This window comes from Lissotriton helveticus, chromosome 5_1 (genome assembly GCF_964261635.1).
Source record: "Lissotriton helveticus chromosome 5_1, aLisHel1.1, whole genome shotgun sequence".
In the NCBI taxonomy this organism is placed as follows: Eukaryota; Metazoa; Chordata; class Amphibia; order Caudata; family Salamandridae; genus Lissotriton; species Lissotriton helveticus.
In genome coordinates, this window is record NC_136065.1 from 1325448314 (window position 1) to 1325463121 (window position 14808).

The 14808-nt window shown below is 46.0% G+C and overlaps 1 protein-coding gene across 1 annotated transcript in view; it reads right to left on the bottom strand.

The window, feature by feature from the left end:
• The window catches only part of LOC144753606 (uncharacterized), a 41114-nt gene extending 27650 nt beyond the window's left edge, over positions 1 to 13464 (bottom strand). Inside the window, exon 1 of the mRNA XM_078641243.1 lies at positions 13263 to 13464. Within this exon, the coding sequence (XP_078497369.1) occupies positions 13263 to 13421 (159 nt within the window). The 5' untranslated portion in view covers positions 13422 to 13464. The remainder of the gene's footprint in view (positions 1 to 13262) is intronic.
• Positions 13465 to 14808: the final 1344 nt, after the last annotated feature.

Genomic DNA, 14808 nt, shown 5'->3' on the forward strand with positions numbered 1-14808 from the left:
CCTGTCTCTGTCACGGTGTAAAAAATAAAACGCTCTCAATAGACGGTGTAAGAACAAAATAACTCTCCTGGGGGACTCCATAGCGTGGTGAAAAAGTGTGGTAGAGATAAGCAGGTTTCTGGGTACTATGGGTCGAAAAGAAGTCTCAATTGTGTGATCTTCTGACCTGAGAATAGTTTGGTTACAGCACAGAATCGGTGTCCTGAGTCACGGAGAAAGAACAAGTAGATAGTGCCTCCAAGGGAGTTTGTGCAGGGTTTCCTATCATGGGGTTGGATATGTCAGAAGAACATGATTCTACACAATGTTAGGCCAGCAGGGTCAAAGGAATAAGCAGACAATTGAAAAAAACACAGGATCTCAGACAGTACATGCCCTGGAAATATACCATTGGGGCAGCACAAATAGAAAACATACATGGAAAAGGCATTTAAAGAACATGAAAACGGGAAATAAAAGCAAACTTGGTTCCCTCGCAAGGAATGCAGTGCCTTTCCTTTTGTTGAGGTAAGCTGGTCATCACACTTGTGGTCTTTGCAAGAATGTAGAGAGTCCGCAGATGTGCGGTGATTCGAAGGGAGGTTGTACAGGTTGGGCCACCAGAAGTGGCTTACCTCCAGATTCATCAAGAACACATTTTGCTATTCCTTAATTGCGAAAAATACCGAATCGCTATTAAGGAATAGCAAAATGCTATTCATCAAGAAATCACTTAAAAAATAGCGATTTCTAATAATTCCTTAATTGCGACTCGCAAATTGCGAGTCGCAATTAAGGAATATCTCCCCATTCATTCCTATGGGCCTAGATGCCCATAGGAATGAATGGGAAGATAATCTCAATTTGCTAATCGCAATTAGCGATTCGCAAATTGAGGTTGCGATTTCAAGGGTGCAGGGGTGTCCAAAGGACACCCTGTTGCATCCCTGAAATTGATGTGTGCACATATGTTGTGCACACACATGCCCTTAGGGCATGTGTGTGCGCAACATGAAACTTTGAAAAATGCACTTTAGTGCGTTTTTCCAACTTTTTGCTATTTACCACGTAGTTAGACTTCGCGGTAAATAGCGGCCCCAGATTGCGAATTCGCAATTTTAAAATTGTTCATGAATTGCATTTAAGGAATCTCAAATTGAGATTCCTTAAATGCAATTAATCGCAATTTAGCGATTTCTAGAATTGCGATTTTTGCATTTGGGATGATGCATCCCAAATGCAAAAAATGCGCTTGCAAAGGGCCAGATTCTCAGAATCTGGCCCTTTGCGAGCTGATTTTAGTTTGATGAATCTGGCTGTAAGTCCCTGGGAGACATCAGCAGTGAAATGAGCAGCCAGGATGAGCTGAGGATACAGAGATGGTTCAAGGACTGGTCCAAAGCACACGATGAGGAACCAGAATGGTGGAAGTTGATGTACAAGCACAGGGAATCCTTCATCTCAGCGGGGGGGGGAAGAAAAGTCTTACTTGTCGAGTTGGTTGTAGCAGTGGTGCCTCCTGAGGTGGTGCAGGGTCATTGAATGAAGATGTCACATAATAAAGTGTGGAATTATTGATCTATGGGTCCCCAGCACTAAAATATCACAAGTACATTGAGAAATTTACTGTCAAAAGGGCCCTGTCTTCTCAAGGGTGAGAAAAGCCAAAAGGCCTCTGACTCGCCTCCGCAAATCAAAACTCGCTGTATGTTTTGGTGACTCCTGCTCTCTGCAAAAAGGCCAGTCCCAGCACCGAGGGCCAATGAAGCACCACAGACTGCTGCATGCAATGGTTTGTCTAGTGATGGCTGAGACCTCATGGCCACTTCCTCCTCCAAGTCAAGTCAAAATATATGTTTATTATGACCATAGTCTTTAAACAATGCAGTGAACATAACGCAGAATGGAGTATGTACCATAAATTCATACACTTATTTTAAAAATTGTCCATTAAAAGATTCTACACACCATTTATCAAAAATACAAAATTCAGTAAAATTTACACTTATGTTAAAACTTATTTTGTATATTTAAAACCTATTCACCTTTTTACTACTCCAATGAATTCATTCCACTAAAACCATACAGTACTACATGTTATTCTTTGGTTCTCAATGCGCTCAGGGCCGCCTTTATAAATTTCCCGAGGGCAATTACAACATCAATATAGGGGATTTCTGTTAGGAGGCTGGCTGCCTGCGATCTTGTTTTTACATCATATCTTAAAAAAATTGGGCGCAGCCAAAGTTTCCTATGTTCTAGGAGTGTCAGACAATCCAACATAATATGCAGCAGGTCTACCTTAGTTCCCAGATTGCACCTGCAGCGACCATCCAGATCTAACATTTTTAGTTTAAGGTCTCTATTTATTATCCATGGGTTTATCCCAATTCTAAGCCTCAGGATCTCTTGCCTGAGTCCACGATTGGGTAATCTATCAAGGTAGGGGAACCAGTTTTCTTGGGACCAAGCATTTAGCATATACGCAACTGATTTTTTCTTTGTTAGATAGCCTATATCAAGCACTTTGGAAACTTCTTTACCCCTTTGCTTCAGGTCACCTTTGGTACTTTGGATTTGATAGGTTCCCAAGTCCAATCCGATCTCTAACGAATTACAGATTCCCTTCAGTTTTTCCCTAGTGGCCTTTGCCCATTTTAGTTCACTTTTCTGAATTTCTTTACGACACCAGTACGCTACTTTTTTACTTTCTGGGTCTTCCAATCTCTTCCAGAATCTGATCACAGCCATCTGAGTTAGTATCGTCCAAGACTTTGTGCCTATTTCAGTTCTGATGGCTTGTATCATAGCAGATTGGGGAAGTGATAGGAGCCTTTTTATGCAGTTCCCCTCAATCACATCCCAAGATCCCTTACCGCTCAAATAAAGGATCTCAGCGCCGTATAAAACTTGGGGGGGGATCATTGCGTCAAAGGCTCTAAGCAGAGGTCGATGTGACATCTCGCCATAGTCCCCATTAAACCTTTTTAGGCCGCATATGGAAGAGAGAGCCTTTGCCTTTTGTGATTCCAAATGGGTATTCCAGTTTAGTGTCCTATCGAACCATATACCCAAATATCGGTACTCAGTAACCGTTTCCAGTTTAAGGTCACCTATGTACCAGCTGAATCTACTTAATTTTTTCCCAAAGCATAGGGTTTTAGTTTTATCCAGGTTGATAGTTAGAAATTTCCTGGCACAATATGTGTTAAAGGCATTAAGCTTCCTTTGGAGGCCCCTCTCGGTCTGGTCTACAATTACCAGGTCATCCGCGTACAATAGGCAGGGAATCTTATTTCCATCCATTTTAGGACTGGCACTGCCCTCCACCTCTAGATAGGCCGGGAGATCTGACAGGAAAATCGAAAAGAGCTGGGGGGCCAGCACACAGCCCTGTCTTAATCCATTTGCCATGGGTATTTTTAGGGTCAAGGAACCCACCGTATCTTTAATAACTTGACCCCAGTTTTCCCTATGTAGTTCTTTTATTATAGTAAGGAGGTCTTTTGGAATATTTAACCTCTTTAGAGTCTCCCATAGGCAGGCCCGATCCACAGAATCAAAGGCTGCTTTGAAGTCGACGAAACAACAGCATAACTTGCCATTTTGTTCCGTCGACTTCCTCGCCATTGCCCATAGTGCAAATCCGTGGTCTATTGTAGAGTGGCCTGCTCTAAAACCACCCTGTTCTATAGGAATTATTTGGTGCTCATCTACCCATGCATTCAGTTGTTTCAAGATAATTTTAGAGAACACTTTCTCACCTACATCTAGGAGATTTATCAGCCGGTAATTTTTTGGCTCCTCTTTGCTCCCTTTCTTATGGATCGGCCTAATTACGGCCCCTTTCCAGGTTGGGGGCATTACCCCTTCCTTTAGTACTACCTGGAACATCTTGGCAAGAAATCTCGCCCACCATTTAACATCCGTTTTCAAAATTATTGCTGGTAGGTTATCTGGGCCTGCTGCCCGTGTTAGCTTTAATTCTTTTATTGTGAGCTCAACTTGCTCTTCATTAAATTTAGGTAGAAGGTCTACTGAGATTTCTTGCCATGTTCTAATCACCATCTCCCCACTTGGGGTCCTAGCCCCGTACAGATCTCTTATGTACCCTTCCCAGGCAGCCTCACTCACCATACAATTTAGTTCACCGTCAGTTGCTCCAATTGTAGCTTTTACTAGTTGCCAAAATTGCCTTAGGATTTTGTTCTCTATGGTTTCTAGTAATTCTAACCAGCATTTTTCTTTGTATAACCTTTTTGCGGAGGTTACCGTTTGCTTGAATTCTTTTTTCAGTTTAACTAACTTTTCCTGTCTCTCTAGGGTGAAGATCTTTTTTTGTTTCCTTTGTACTGCTCTTATCTCCCTTTTCTTATTTTGGCACGCCACAGAAAACCCTTTACCACAATTTGTTTGTTTTACCCTTAAGGGATTATTCCCTTTTAATTTTATTTTTAGGCATAGAACAACTTCTTCTAATTTATTAATAAACCATTTCAAGGTTTTATTCTCACAGTTTTCAGGGGCCATTTTTAATTGCATGGCCTTCACTTTTTCTATATATTTCTCTGTTAACCGTGTTATCACGCGTTTGGGGTACTCCACCTCCTGGGTGATCACTGTTTCTCTCTGTAATTTCCTTCCCCCCGATATTACTAAGTGTAGGAGTTTGTGATCACTCACTTCTTTTAGATCTAATTTAAAATCCCTAATTTGGTGAAAGTTCCATGCCTGCAGGAACATGTAGTCGATTGGACAATTCTGATTGCCTTGGATAAACGTTTTTCCTGCCGGTGAGTCTGACTCTGTTCTCCCATTTACACAGTGGAAACCCCTTCCTCCAAGGGTGTGTATTAAATCTAGATCTTGTTTCGAAGTTTCCCCTGCTGGGAAACATGCAGGATTTATTCTGTATACCTCTAACTGTTCCTTGTTCCAGATGTCAGCCTTTTTTGGGTTTAATTTATGGTTGAAGTCACCCATTATCATTATTATATCTGCAGGATAGTTTTCTAGAGTACTGTCTACATCCTCTTTAAAACACCTCATTTCCCTTTCATACTCCTCCCCATTGTCCCACTGCATGTATACATTCATTAAAATCAGCATTCTATAGTTTAGATCCACCGTCAACAATTCAATTCTACTTAGTTGTACCCATTTACATTTTGTATTCAACAGTTTTATTTCCCTCATTACTTTTGTTGATACCAATGTCAGCAGCCCCCCCGAGGGCCTCCAACGATTTTTCTTTGTGGCGGGCTGATGTATCTGGGCATATCCATCAAGGGTTGGGGTGACATCGCATAACCAGGTCTCTTGCAGGCAGGCAATGTCCACTTTATTTATGCATTCCTTTATATATTCCCATTTTTGCTCATTGCCTAGCCCATTTACATTCCACATTATGAGACCTAGTTCTTGCGAGCCCCCTCCATCCTATTCAACGTCACTCAAACCACCATCTTCATCTGAATCCTCCAAATTACTTTCATTGTGGTTACCCATGCTGTCACTATGTGACGACCAGTTACCCCATGGGGAATCATTCTCTGTATTGTCTATTATAATGTTCAGGAAACTTCGGTCTCCTTTTGTTTCCTTATTGAGTACCACTTGTCTCTTCTGTAACCCGGCATGCTGTTTTAAGAAGTTGTTGTCATTAGGGGGTTTTATTTCTTTCTCTGGGATAATCCTTATTCCCTGTTGTGTTATCTCATTTGAGGCTTTTAGGATTGTCCATTTTACCAGGTCCGAGTGAAGGGTGATTTTTGTTATTTCCTTTCCATGTCTATTTTCTATGAAGCCAACCTGCTGGAGGTCTTTAGAACCGATCCCCCTCAAACTGCCGCATTTTGCAAATGCGGCCAAGACCAATGCCCTATTCAGGGGGTTAATTTTCCTTGTCGGCTTCTCTTTTCTCCCTGCTGGTATCAGGTCTAGAAATAACCATTTATTATCATCAGCTCTCTCGAGTAAGTTCGTGTTTATATCATATACTTGTTGACTATTGGTTGTTCTCCCTTCTTTCCGCCCTTTATCTCTCATGTTAGATTCATTCTGTATCTGTGGTCTTCCAGACCTTTGTTCGGTACCCTGTTCAACCCTTAGCCTTACTTTTTGTCTCGTCGTACGGGTAGAGGGCGGGTTCGCAGACTCTTCCCTGTGGGTCTGCCTTTTCCTTGGGGCTCTCGGGGTCTTTGGGGGCCTTGAAGTTTGTGCCTCTACCTGTGTAAGTCTCTGTGATATAAAAGTTGGGGCTGAGGCATTTAGTCCTACCTGTTCCCCCGCCTTCATTGTTTCCTTCCCTTTTCTCATTCCTCCATGTTTCTTTTGCCTCGCTTTTCCTATCCTGTTCCTGGTCCCAAGTGTATCTGACCCACCGCGCCTTTTCATCAGCATAGGTCTTTTTGATATATACACATTTTCTACAGAATCTGCAGCTTCTTTTGCTGATTGATCTACAGGTTTTGGCGGTCTTTCATGGATTATCATGCTTTCTTCATCTGGTATTATCCTGTCGCTTTTCTCATTTGGTAGGAGTATGTCCGTTGGCTTTACCCTGCTTGGCAATTGGCTCTTTATTTCTCCGAGTTCTTCTTCTATATTCTTTAGATGTTGTTTCTGAGCTTTCAACACTCCATTGTTTGAGAGGGTTACTTCCAGGATTCCTTGAAGTGCCTTCTGTAGTAGCAAGATTAAATCCATCAACGAGGATGTTGGAGTTTCAGAGAGCACCGAGTCCAGTGTAGTATTTCTGGCTGGGTTTGCTGGGTAGTTTGTCCTTAAGCTCTCTTGATTTATGGGGGAATTTTGCAGTGGTAGGAGTTGTAGGAGTAATTCCTTAATTGCGACTCGCAAATTGCGACTCGCAATTAAGGAATATCTCCCCATTCATTCCTATGGGCCTAGATGCCCATAGGAATGAATGGGAAGATAATCTCAATTTGCTAATCGCAATTAGCGATTCGCAAATTGAGGTTGCGATTTCAAGGGTGCAGGGGTGTCCAAAGGACACCCTGTTGCATCCCTGAAATTGATGTATGCACATATGTTGTGCACACACATGCTGCGCAACATGAAACTTTGAAAAATGCACTTTAGTGCATTTTTCAAACTTTTTGCTATTTACCACGTAGTTAGACTTCGCGGTAAATAGCGGCCCCAGATTGCGAATTCGCAATTTTAAAATTGTTCATGAATTGCATTTAAGGAATCTCAAATTGAGATTCCTTAAATGCAATTAATCGCAATTTAGCGATTTCTAGAATTGCGATTTTTGCATTTGGGATGATGAATCCCAAATGCAAAAAATGTGCTTGCAAAGGGCCAGATTCTCAGAATCTGATTTTAGTTTGATGAATCTGGCTGTAAGTCCCTGGGAGACATCAACAGTGAAATGAGCAGCCAGGATGAGCTGAGGATACAGAGATGGTTCAAGGACTGGTCCAAAGCACACGATGAGGAACCAGAATGGTGGAAGTTGATGTACAAGCACAGGGAATCCTTCATCTCAGCGGGGGGGGGGGGAAGAAAAGTCTTACTTTTCGAGTTGGTTGTAGCAGTGGTGCCTCCTGAGGTGGTGCAGGGTCATTGAATGAAGATGTCACATAATAAAGTGTGGAATTATTGATCTATGGGTCCCCAGCACTAAAATATCACAAGTACATTGAGAAATGTACTGTCAAAAGGGCCCTGTCTTCTCAAGGGTGAGAAAAGCCAAAAGGCCTCTGACTCGCCTCCGCAAATCAAAACTCGCTGTATGTTTTGGTGACTCCTGCTCTCTGCAAAAAGGCCAGTCCCAGCACCGAGGGCCAATGAAGCACCACAGACTGCTGCATGCCATGGTTTGTCTAGTGATGGCTGAGACCTCATGGCCACTTCCTCCTCCAATTAGGGCCCTCGTCTGCGTTTTCATCTACCCCATGACTTTTTTTTAACTTTTTTTTTTAATTGGCATGCGTTGTCACAATTTTGTTTATCTGCACCCATGCATACGGTGGTGGGAAAAAACGAATTTAGGCCTTTTTGGGATCAAGGCAAAAAAAACTGTACCCCACTGCTACTTCCATCTGTCTTCAACCATTAGCCGTTTCATGATTATGTTAAATGGAGTACCACTTTCGAAAGGACCTCAATAACCCAACAATGTCTAGCACTCTATTGCTGAGCTGTATACCGTAAACATATACAGCATTTGTCAATAGACGTGTGACATAGGTACCTTGCACACTTAAACATTCCAGGTCTTCCAATGATATAAGTAGGAGGTTGCCACAGTAATTGAGACCAGGGATTTTTTGACTGCAGCCGCTCACAAAGGTTGGCATTCATGCCAGTCTCAGCCAGTGTTAACTGCAAGAAGCGGCCACTAGTTATCTGCTTGCTACCGTGCTTACACCCACCTTACAAAACATGAGCCCTGGTCTCCAGCCCGCCCCTTCATTTATTTAACCATCCCAGCTAGGCAAGAGCCCTACGCGCATCTTTCCACGAAAAAAGTTAATAATAAAGAAGCAAAACGGTCAACACGTTATACTGTCTCTGAAAGTTCGCAAAATGTTGTGTAAATGATGTTCAAGTGATTTCAATTATTTTCCTCAGACATGTCCTTCTGCGTTATCTGACTTGATATAAACAAATTCATTGGAGCCAATAAAATCGAGGGTATCAAAAAGCTAAAAACGGGACTCAGACTGGCATAATGCCAGGACTTGCCAGAAGGCAGATATATGGTTTTGAGAGTTCTGAGCGGTGTGAGGTGGAACTCCTGTCCACAGCACAGCACGGTCTGAGCGCGCAGCACTCTGCGGGCCGCACTGCTGCGGCAGGAAACATGTGGGCTGCTGTCCAGGCGCTATCAGGAACCCGTGGGAGGTGTTTTCAGAGGCAGCCAGAGCGGAGTTTCTCACATGCAGTGAAAAGTAACCTGATGCTGCCAGCATCGCCGGAAAGTGGGGGCTGTTATTGCTAGTTTTTGCTGCATAAATAAGAAAGTACACTGCCGGAAAACTGCAAAACTGCAAAACTTTGGGTTAAATATTTTTAATTCAAATAAACCAACCTGGCTGTGGACCATTAGACATTTCAATACAGGTCTTTAGAAAATCAAACTCAAAATCGCTATTGGATTTCACTTCAAACCGATAAGAATCAGCGGCAGGTGGGAAACATTCATAACTGTGGGTCTTTTTCAGTGGCATTTCTGAACTGCAGCCACTTGAAAAAACAGAAATCTTGCTTCCTACCTGGTGTCTGTAATTGAGGCGTAGACTCTGCCACAGATACATCGACTGGTAAAAGCAATGATAGTCCTCTGACACTGAAATGCTAACGAGTATTTAAGTTTCCACTGAAGATCAGCAAAGAAGATGGATATCGTGGAAGGCCGGGGCAAAATGCATTTGTTTAAGTGCCACATTTTGAGACTTTCATAACAGTGCTCTGCTTTCTGCTTTTTCGAGAGAACTGAAAAGTCATTGAGAAAATTAAAACTCAATTAACGTCATTTTCCATGCCTAAAGGATAACTGCGAAATTCAGGGTACATTTGCGCGTCCGAAGTGGAAGGAAGCATAAGGGTGAAGAAGTGTAGACAATAAACATAGAGAAGCAAAACGCATAGACAGGTAAGGAAACTATGGGGAGTTCAATATAACAAATAAGCAGAGACAAATATAATATTAGTACTTAAAGACGAAAAACAGAAAGCAGAATTTATACTGAAATGAGAATGGTAACCAATGAAGCTGGTGCATAAAAGAGGAAGTAAAAGGAAATAATTGCAGTAAAGTGAGAATGGTGGACGATAACATGGGGAAGACAGTGGATGGCATTAAAAAGTCTGTTGCCCTCTGGAAGGAGCTTCCATTGTCCCTAATGGGAAGGGTAGCACTGATAAAAATGGTAATCCTGCCGCGATGCCTGTATACTCTACAGAATTCTCTATATAGAGTAACGCACACATGTTTTGCCAACTTGACAGCTTGATAGTGGAATTGTGGTGGGGGTCTAAAAGGAAGAGAATAAAGCTGAGCACCTTGCAGAGGAGGTGCGGGCAGGGGCGTCTGGTGGTTCCGCGATTAGACTTATACTACATGGCCGTACAACTCCAACACGCGGTACATTGGTTCGATCAACAAGACAACTGGGAGAGGAGACTGTTGGTGGGCTCACATCGGGGATTCCCCACCTGGAGCTTTCCCCTATATAATAAGGCATGTTACGTCGGTTTGGGAAATAGTAGTACAGAAGGTAGTTAAGAGAGCACCCTATGCCAGTGCTTAATTTGTAAAATATGAAGTCCAGGTGCTCAAATGTTTGTCGGAGGCCACACCTACTTTTCACAGGACCCACCCACTCTCCACGGGCTCCACCCACCTACTCTATTTGCTCCACCCACATCCTCAATTGACACTGCTAAAAGTCAAATGTAATACCCGATCTGAATATTATATGTTTTTTTCATCTTCATTGATTGATTTTACACACTACAAAGTGTTATTCATACTTTTTGAAATGTCACTCATACATTTTCATACTACTATAAAGAACCATCAGACAGCGAGTCTAAACCTGATCTAAAACTTATGGGCCCTGTCCTTTCTAGAATCATATACCCAGCTACTCCATGCATCGATCACCTGATACTGATGTGGTGGACTCCGTCTATTCAATTACTCAGTCAGTACGATGCCGTTAATGGTACAGTTGGAGACTAGGCCGCACAGCTGGGTTAATGTAAACTTAAAGGTCCTGCACGGCCCCTGCCCTTCTTCCATCCTTCTCCTCCTGGTCCGGTCTGGTCAGTGGCATTGTAGAGGTCAGGTGCCTCGTGCCTGGCGCCGGAGGTATGATTGCTCAGAGCAAGCCTTGAACTCGTCACTTGGTGATTCACTTCACAGTTCACTTCATGCATATCAAGTGAACTGACTGTGAAGTACACTGGCACAAATTAAGCACTGTTTTACTTCCTGACTCTCTCCGCTCCCAAATCTTGTCTGTCCATTATTACAAATCCCTGAATCTCACTCATTGTGGTATTAAAAGCTGTTTTCTAAAGAAAATAATTACCATCACTGTGACTATCTGTAAGTTGCTGCTATAAAATGTTGACGCAAAACTTTTCACTTTTCCTCCTGATCTACTTGTTTTTAAAGATAAGCTTCTGTCTTTTTTCAGTACATTGCCCTGAATGGCAGAGTTGGAGACACAGCCGCGCTGCTAAAGTCAGGGTTAAATTAAAGTTAAAGGCCCTGGACGGCCCCTGCCCTTTTTCCAGCCTTCTCCTCCTGGCCCGATCAGTTGCATAATTTGTAGAGGTCAGGTGCCCTGTGCCTGGTGCCGGAGGCATAATTGCTCAGGGCAGGCCTTGGACTTGTCACTCGGTTGTTCACGCACTGGAGGATCTCATGCTTTTTCGGGAAGCTATTAAAACATTTCTGTTCTAGTATTCCCGTTTAGCTGTTCTCTGTTTCTGGCTGCTTGTTGTGTTGTGCTTCGCCTTGTTGGTGGCGCCAGGACGCTCCTTTGCTGGAGCAGCTGTGCGCAAAATAAATACCTATAACATAACATAACATAACATAACTTCACATTTCACTTCATGCGTATTAAGTAAACTGTGATGAGAACCACTGAGTGACGAGTCCAATGCCTGCCCTGACTGAGCACTCATGCCTCCAGCACCAGGCATGGGGCACCTGACCTCTACAATGCCACTGCTTGACCCGGGTCAGGAGGAGAAGGCTGGAAGAAGGAGAGCAGGGGGGGGCAGTGCACTGTGTAGTGCCTAGAGTCAGTTAGCATTCTAGTGCTAACCCTGTAATTACACCGAACACCCACCCACCACTGATGTCACTGGTCAGGTGACACAGCTTCAATAAAAGAGGCCAAGCCCACGTGCTCTGGGCCAGTTGCACCATGCATCCAGTGTGTCCGTGTCGCAGTCTTTATTAGCATGAGGGCCTAAGGCCCACAAGACTTTACAATGGCGACGAGGGCGGATCTGTGCCCAGCGTGCCACAGCTAAGAAGAAAACTTCAGGCAAAAGGGGAAGAGAGAGCTGCCTGCAGCAAAGGCGCACCCCCCTACGACAATCGGCGCCGGCCGCCGAGAGGCCCGAGGGGCATGTGCTGTGCCCCGGGCCCATGCGATGATGTCGAGGTGACCGGGAGTCGACCCCGTACCTCATGCGACCGTGCCTGGTGAGGAAGTGCTGACCACGCGGAGCCCACCTGCGGTGGTCGCAACCAGGTGCCCCACGGAGATAAGCGGACCGGTCAGAGCCCACCTGTACCGGCCGCAATTGAGACTGACACAACGCGGATCGACCGGAGCCCACCCGCGTCGACCGCGACTGCCCCAACAGTGAGGCAACCTCCGTGGAGCCCACCCGCTTGTGAGGTGAAGGCCCATTGGCCGAAGGTGAGCCCAAGCGCGAAAGCAGCAGCCCCAAGTATAAGCCCCGCAGCGTGTGCCAAGCTGCCGGGCGTATATGCACCAAGCGGAGCCCACCCGCTGTGAACACTGACTTTGCCCCCAACAGAGTGAACGGCAGCAGCGATTACCCCCATAATGAAGCAAGGCCAGCGGAGCCCACCCTCGGCCTGCCTGTAGGGTCGCCCACCGCGCAGCGTGTGTGAAGTGCGGCAGCGGGGTGAATAAACTTCAAAGAAGAGCACCCGCAGCGTGAGGAGAGCTGCGGGCGCCGAGATTATGCAAGCGGTGCCCACCCGTGTTGAAGAGGACTACCGAGTGCCTGGATGTCAGGCGTGGAGTGCCTAACGACGAGGAGGCGGCAGCGGAGCCCACCCACGATGACCGCGCCACCCGACGAGCATTTGAGAGAGGCTGCGGCGGCCAAGCATTGAGAGTAGGCCGGAGCGGAAGCGAGGACAGAGTGCTTGCCAGGCCGTGGACAGAGTGTAATGCAGCCAGCCCTCCTCCCTGCGAAGGGAAACACAGCCCATAACGTGAAGACCGGCTGCGTGGGGAAGACGGAGCCAGGAAGCCGGTAAGCGCACAAAACAGGGATAGGAGTGGGCGTATGTAAACGCCCTGCCTAATGACACCTGGAGGCCAGCAGCAGTGCGGAGGAGCGCTGGGGTGAGAGCAGCGAAGAGCGCACACCGTCCGTGCCGCCCCCCCGCTGAAAGTGAACATGAATAGCCTGCGTGACTAACCCGAGTCAGGTTATCCCAGGCAGCCGTGAAACTCTCGGTGCCCCCCACAACATATGCTGCAACACCCTCAAACAACGGCCACAGAGAAAGGACAGAGACTCACCACAATGAGGGGAAGAAGTCTGCAGTGGAGTCGAGCAGCAGGTGTGTCCCAAGTGACAGGCAGAGGCTGCGCCCGCATTCCGAGAGGGACTTCGTGTTCACAAGAGACACGAGAGTGAAAGCCCATCACCGGCAACTGTGAGAAAAACAACACTGCCATCTAATGGCCACTAGGGGAAACTGCAGGGAATTAACACAAACAAGCCTACAACAAGCAAACTAAACGCGCAGCCCAGTCAAGAGTGCATAGCTCCCAAGTGATGCCCAGAGACTGGTAGAGAACCACCTGCTGGCAGGTGGCTACTCCCAAGCAGAAAGGAACTGAAGAGCACGCAAGAGACAGTCAGCAAAACTGGATGCAACGCATACACACAAGGCACTGTGAGGAGACGGCGCAGGAACGCGTCAGAAGCGCAAAGAACACTACCACACCGGAACGCCACCAGGCCATCACACAGCCTGAGAAGAGGAAAGGCGACAGCGCAGCAGCACGCCAGAAGCACAAGAACACAACAGAATCCCAGAAACGCTCCAGAAGACCCAGAAGCGCGTCAAGAGTGCAGCAACTCCACGCAGGAAATTCCAAAGGGTCGCAACCAAAACGTAAAGAAGAAGCAAGACCAGAAGAGCATCAACGGAGTGGTAACGCAACACTCCTGAAGCACCTACGCCACGCCGGAAAAGAACACAGCGATGCCTAGTGGCCACAGGCCATCGCTGCAGCAGTATGGCGAAATATGATTCCGAAACCCAGCACCAGGAAGTACAAAGCCGCATGACACAAATGCGCAGCAGTGCAGACTGCACCAGTCCAAAGCAGCAAGTCACAAGGAAGACCCGACGAGCGCACCCAGATGCACACCAAAGCAAGCCGAACTGCGACGCAAGGAAAATGGTTGCGCAGACAACCCGCAGCATTGAAGTCTCACCACAAGAGCAACCTGACCACTCAGCCTCGTCACAAAGCAAGAAGTCGACCAGCCAGATGGTCGCACCAGGAAGCCTACCTGCCAAACCTTAGCAGAAGGGACCAGCACGAAGTCCAAGAAGTTCAGCCAAGGTGCAGTCTGTGGACATGGACCAACGAACTTCAACCCCATAATTAATGGAAGCGACAGAAAGAGGAAGTGAAGGTCGCGACGCTAACCCTGGGAGTTGAGTGACAAGGAGATAGTGTCCTAGGACTAGGACAAGACCAGGAAGACACGTGCAGAGTGCGCGCACTGCACGGGGAAGCCTGGCCAGGAAAGATGAAGAAGATCGGGCCAGGTTACGTCGCGAAGAGAAGAAGAGTGGCCACTGCCACTGAGAAAAGAAGGCAGAAGAAACCAGAGTGGCACATTGCCACTGCATGAAGAAGGAAGGAGAAATCAGGGTGGCCACCGCCACTGGAAGAAGAAGGAAGGAGAAGTCAGAGTGGCACACTGCCATCTCAAGAAGAAGGAAGAAGCATCAGAGTGGCCACCACCACTGAGAAAGAAGGAAGGAGAAATCAGAGTGGCAGGCTGCCACTGCAAGAAGAAGCTGCCCCTGCGGAAAGAAGAAAG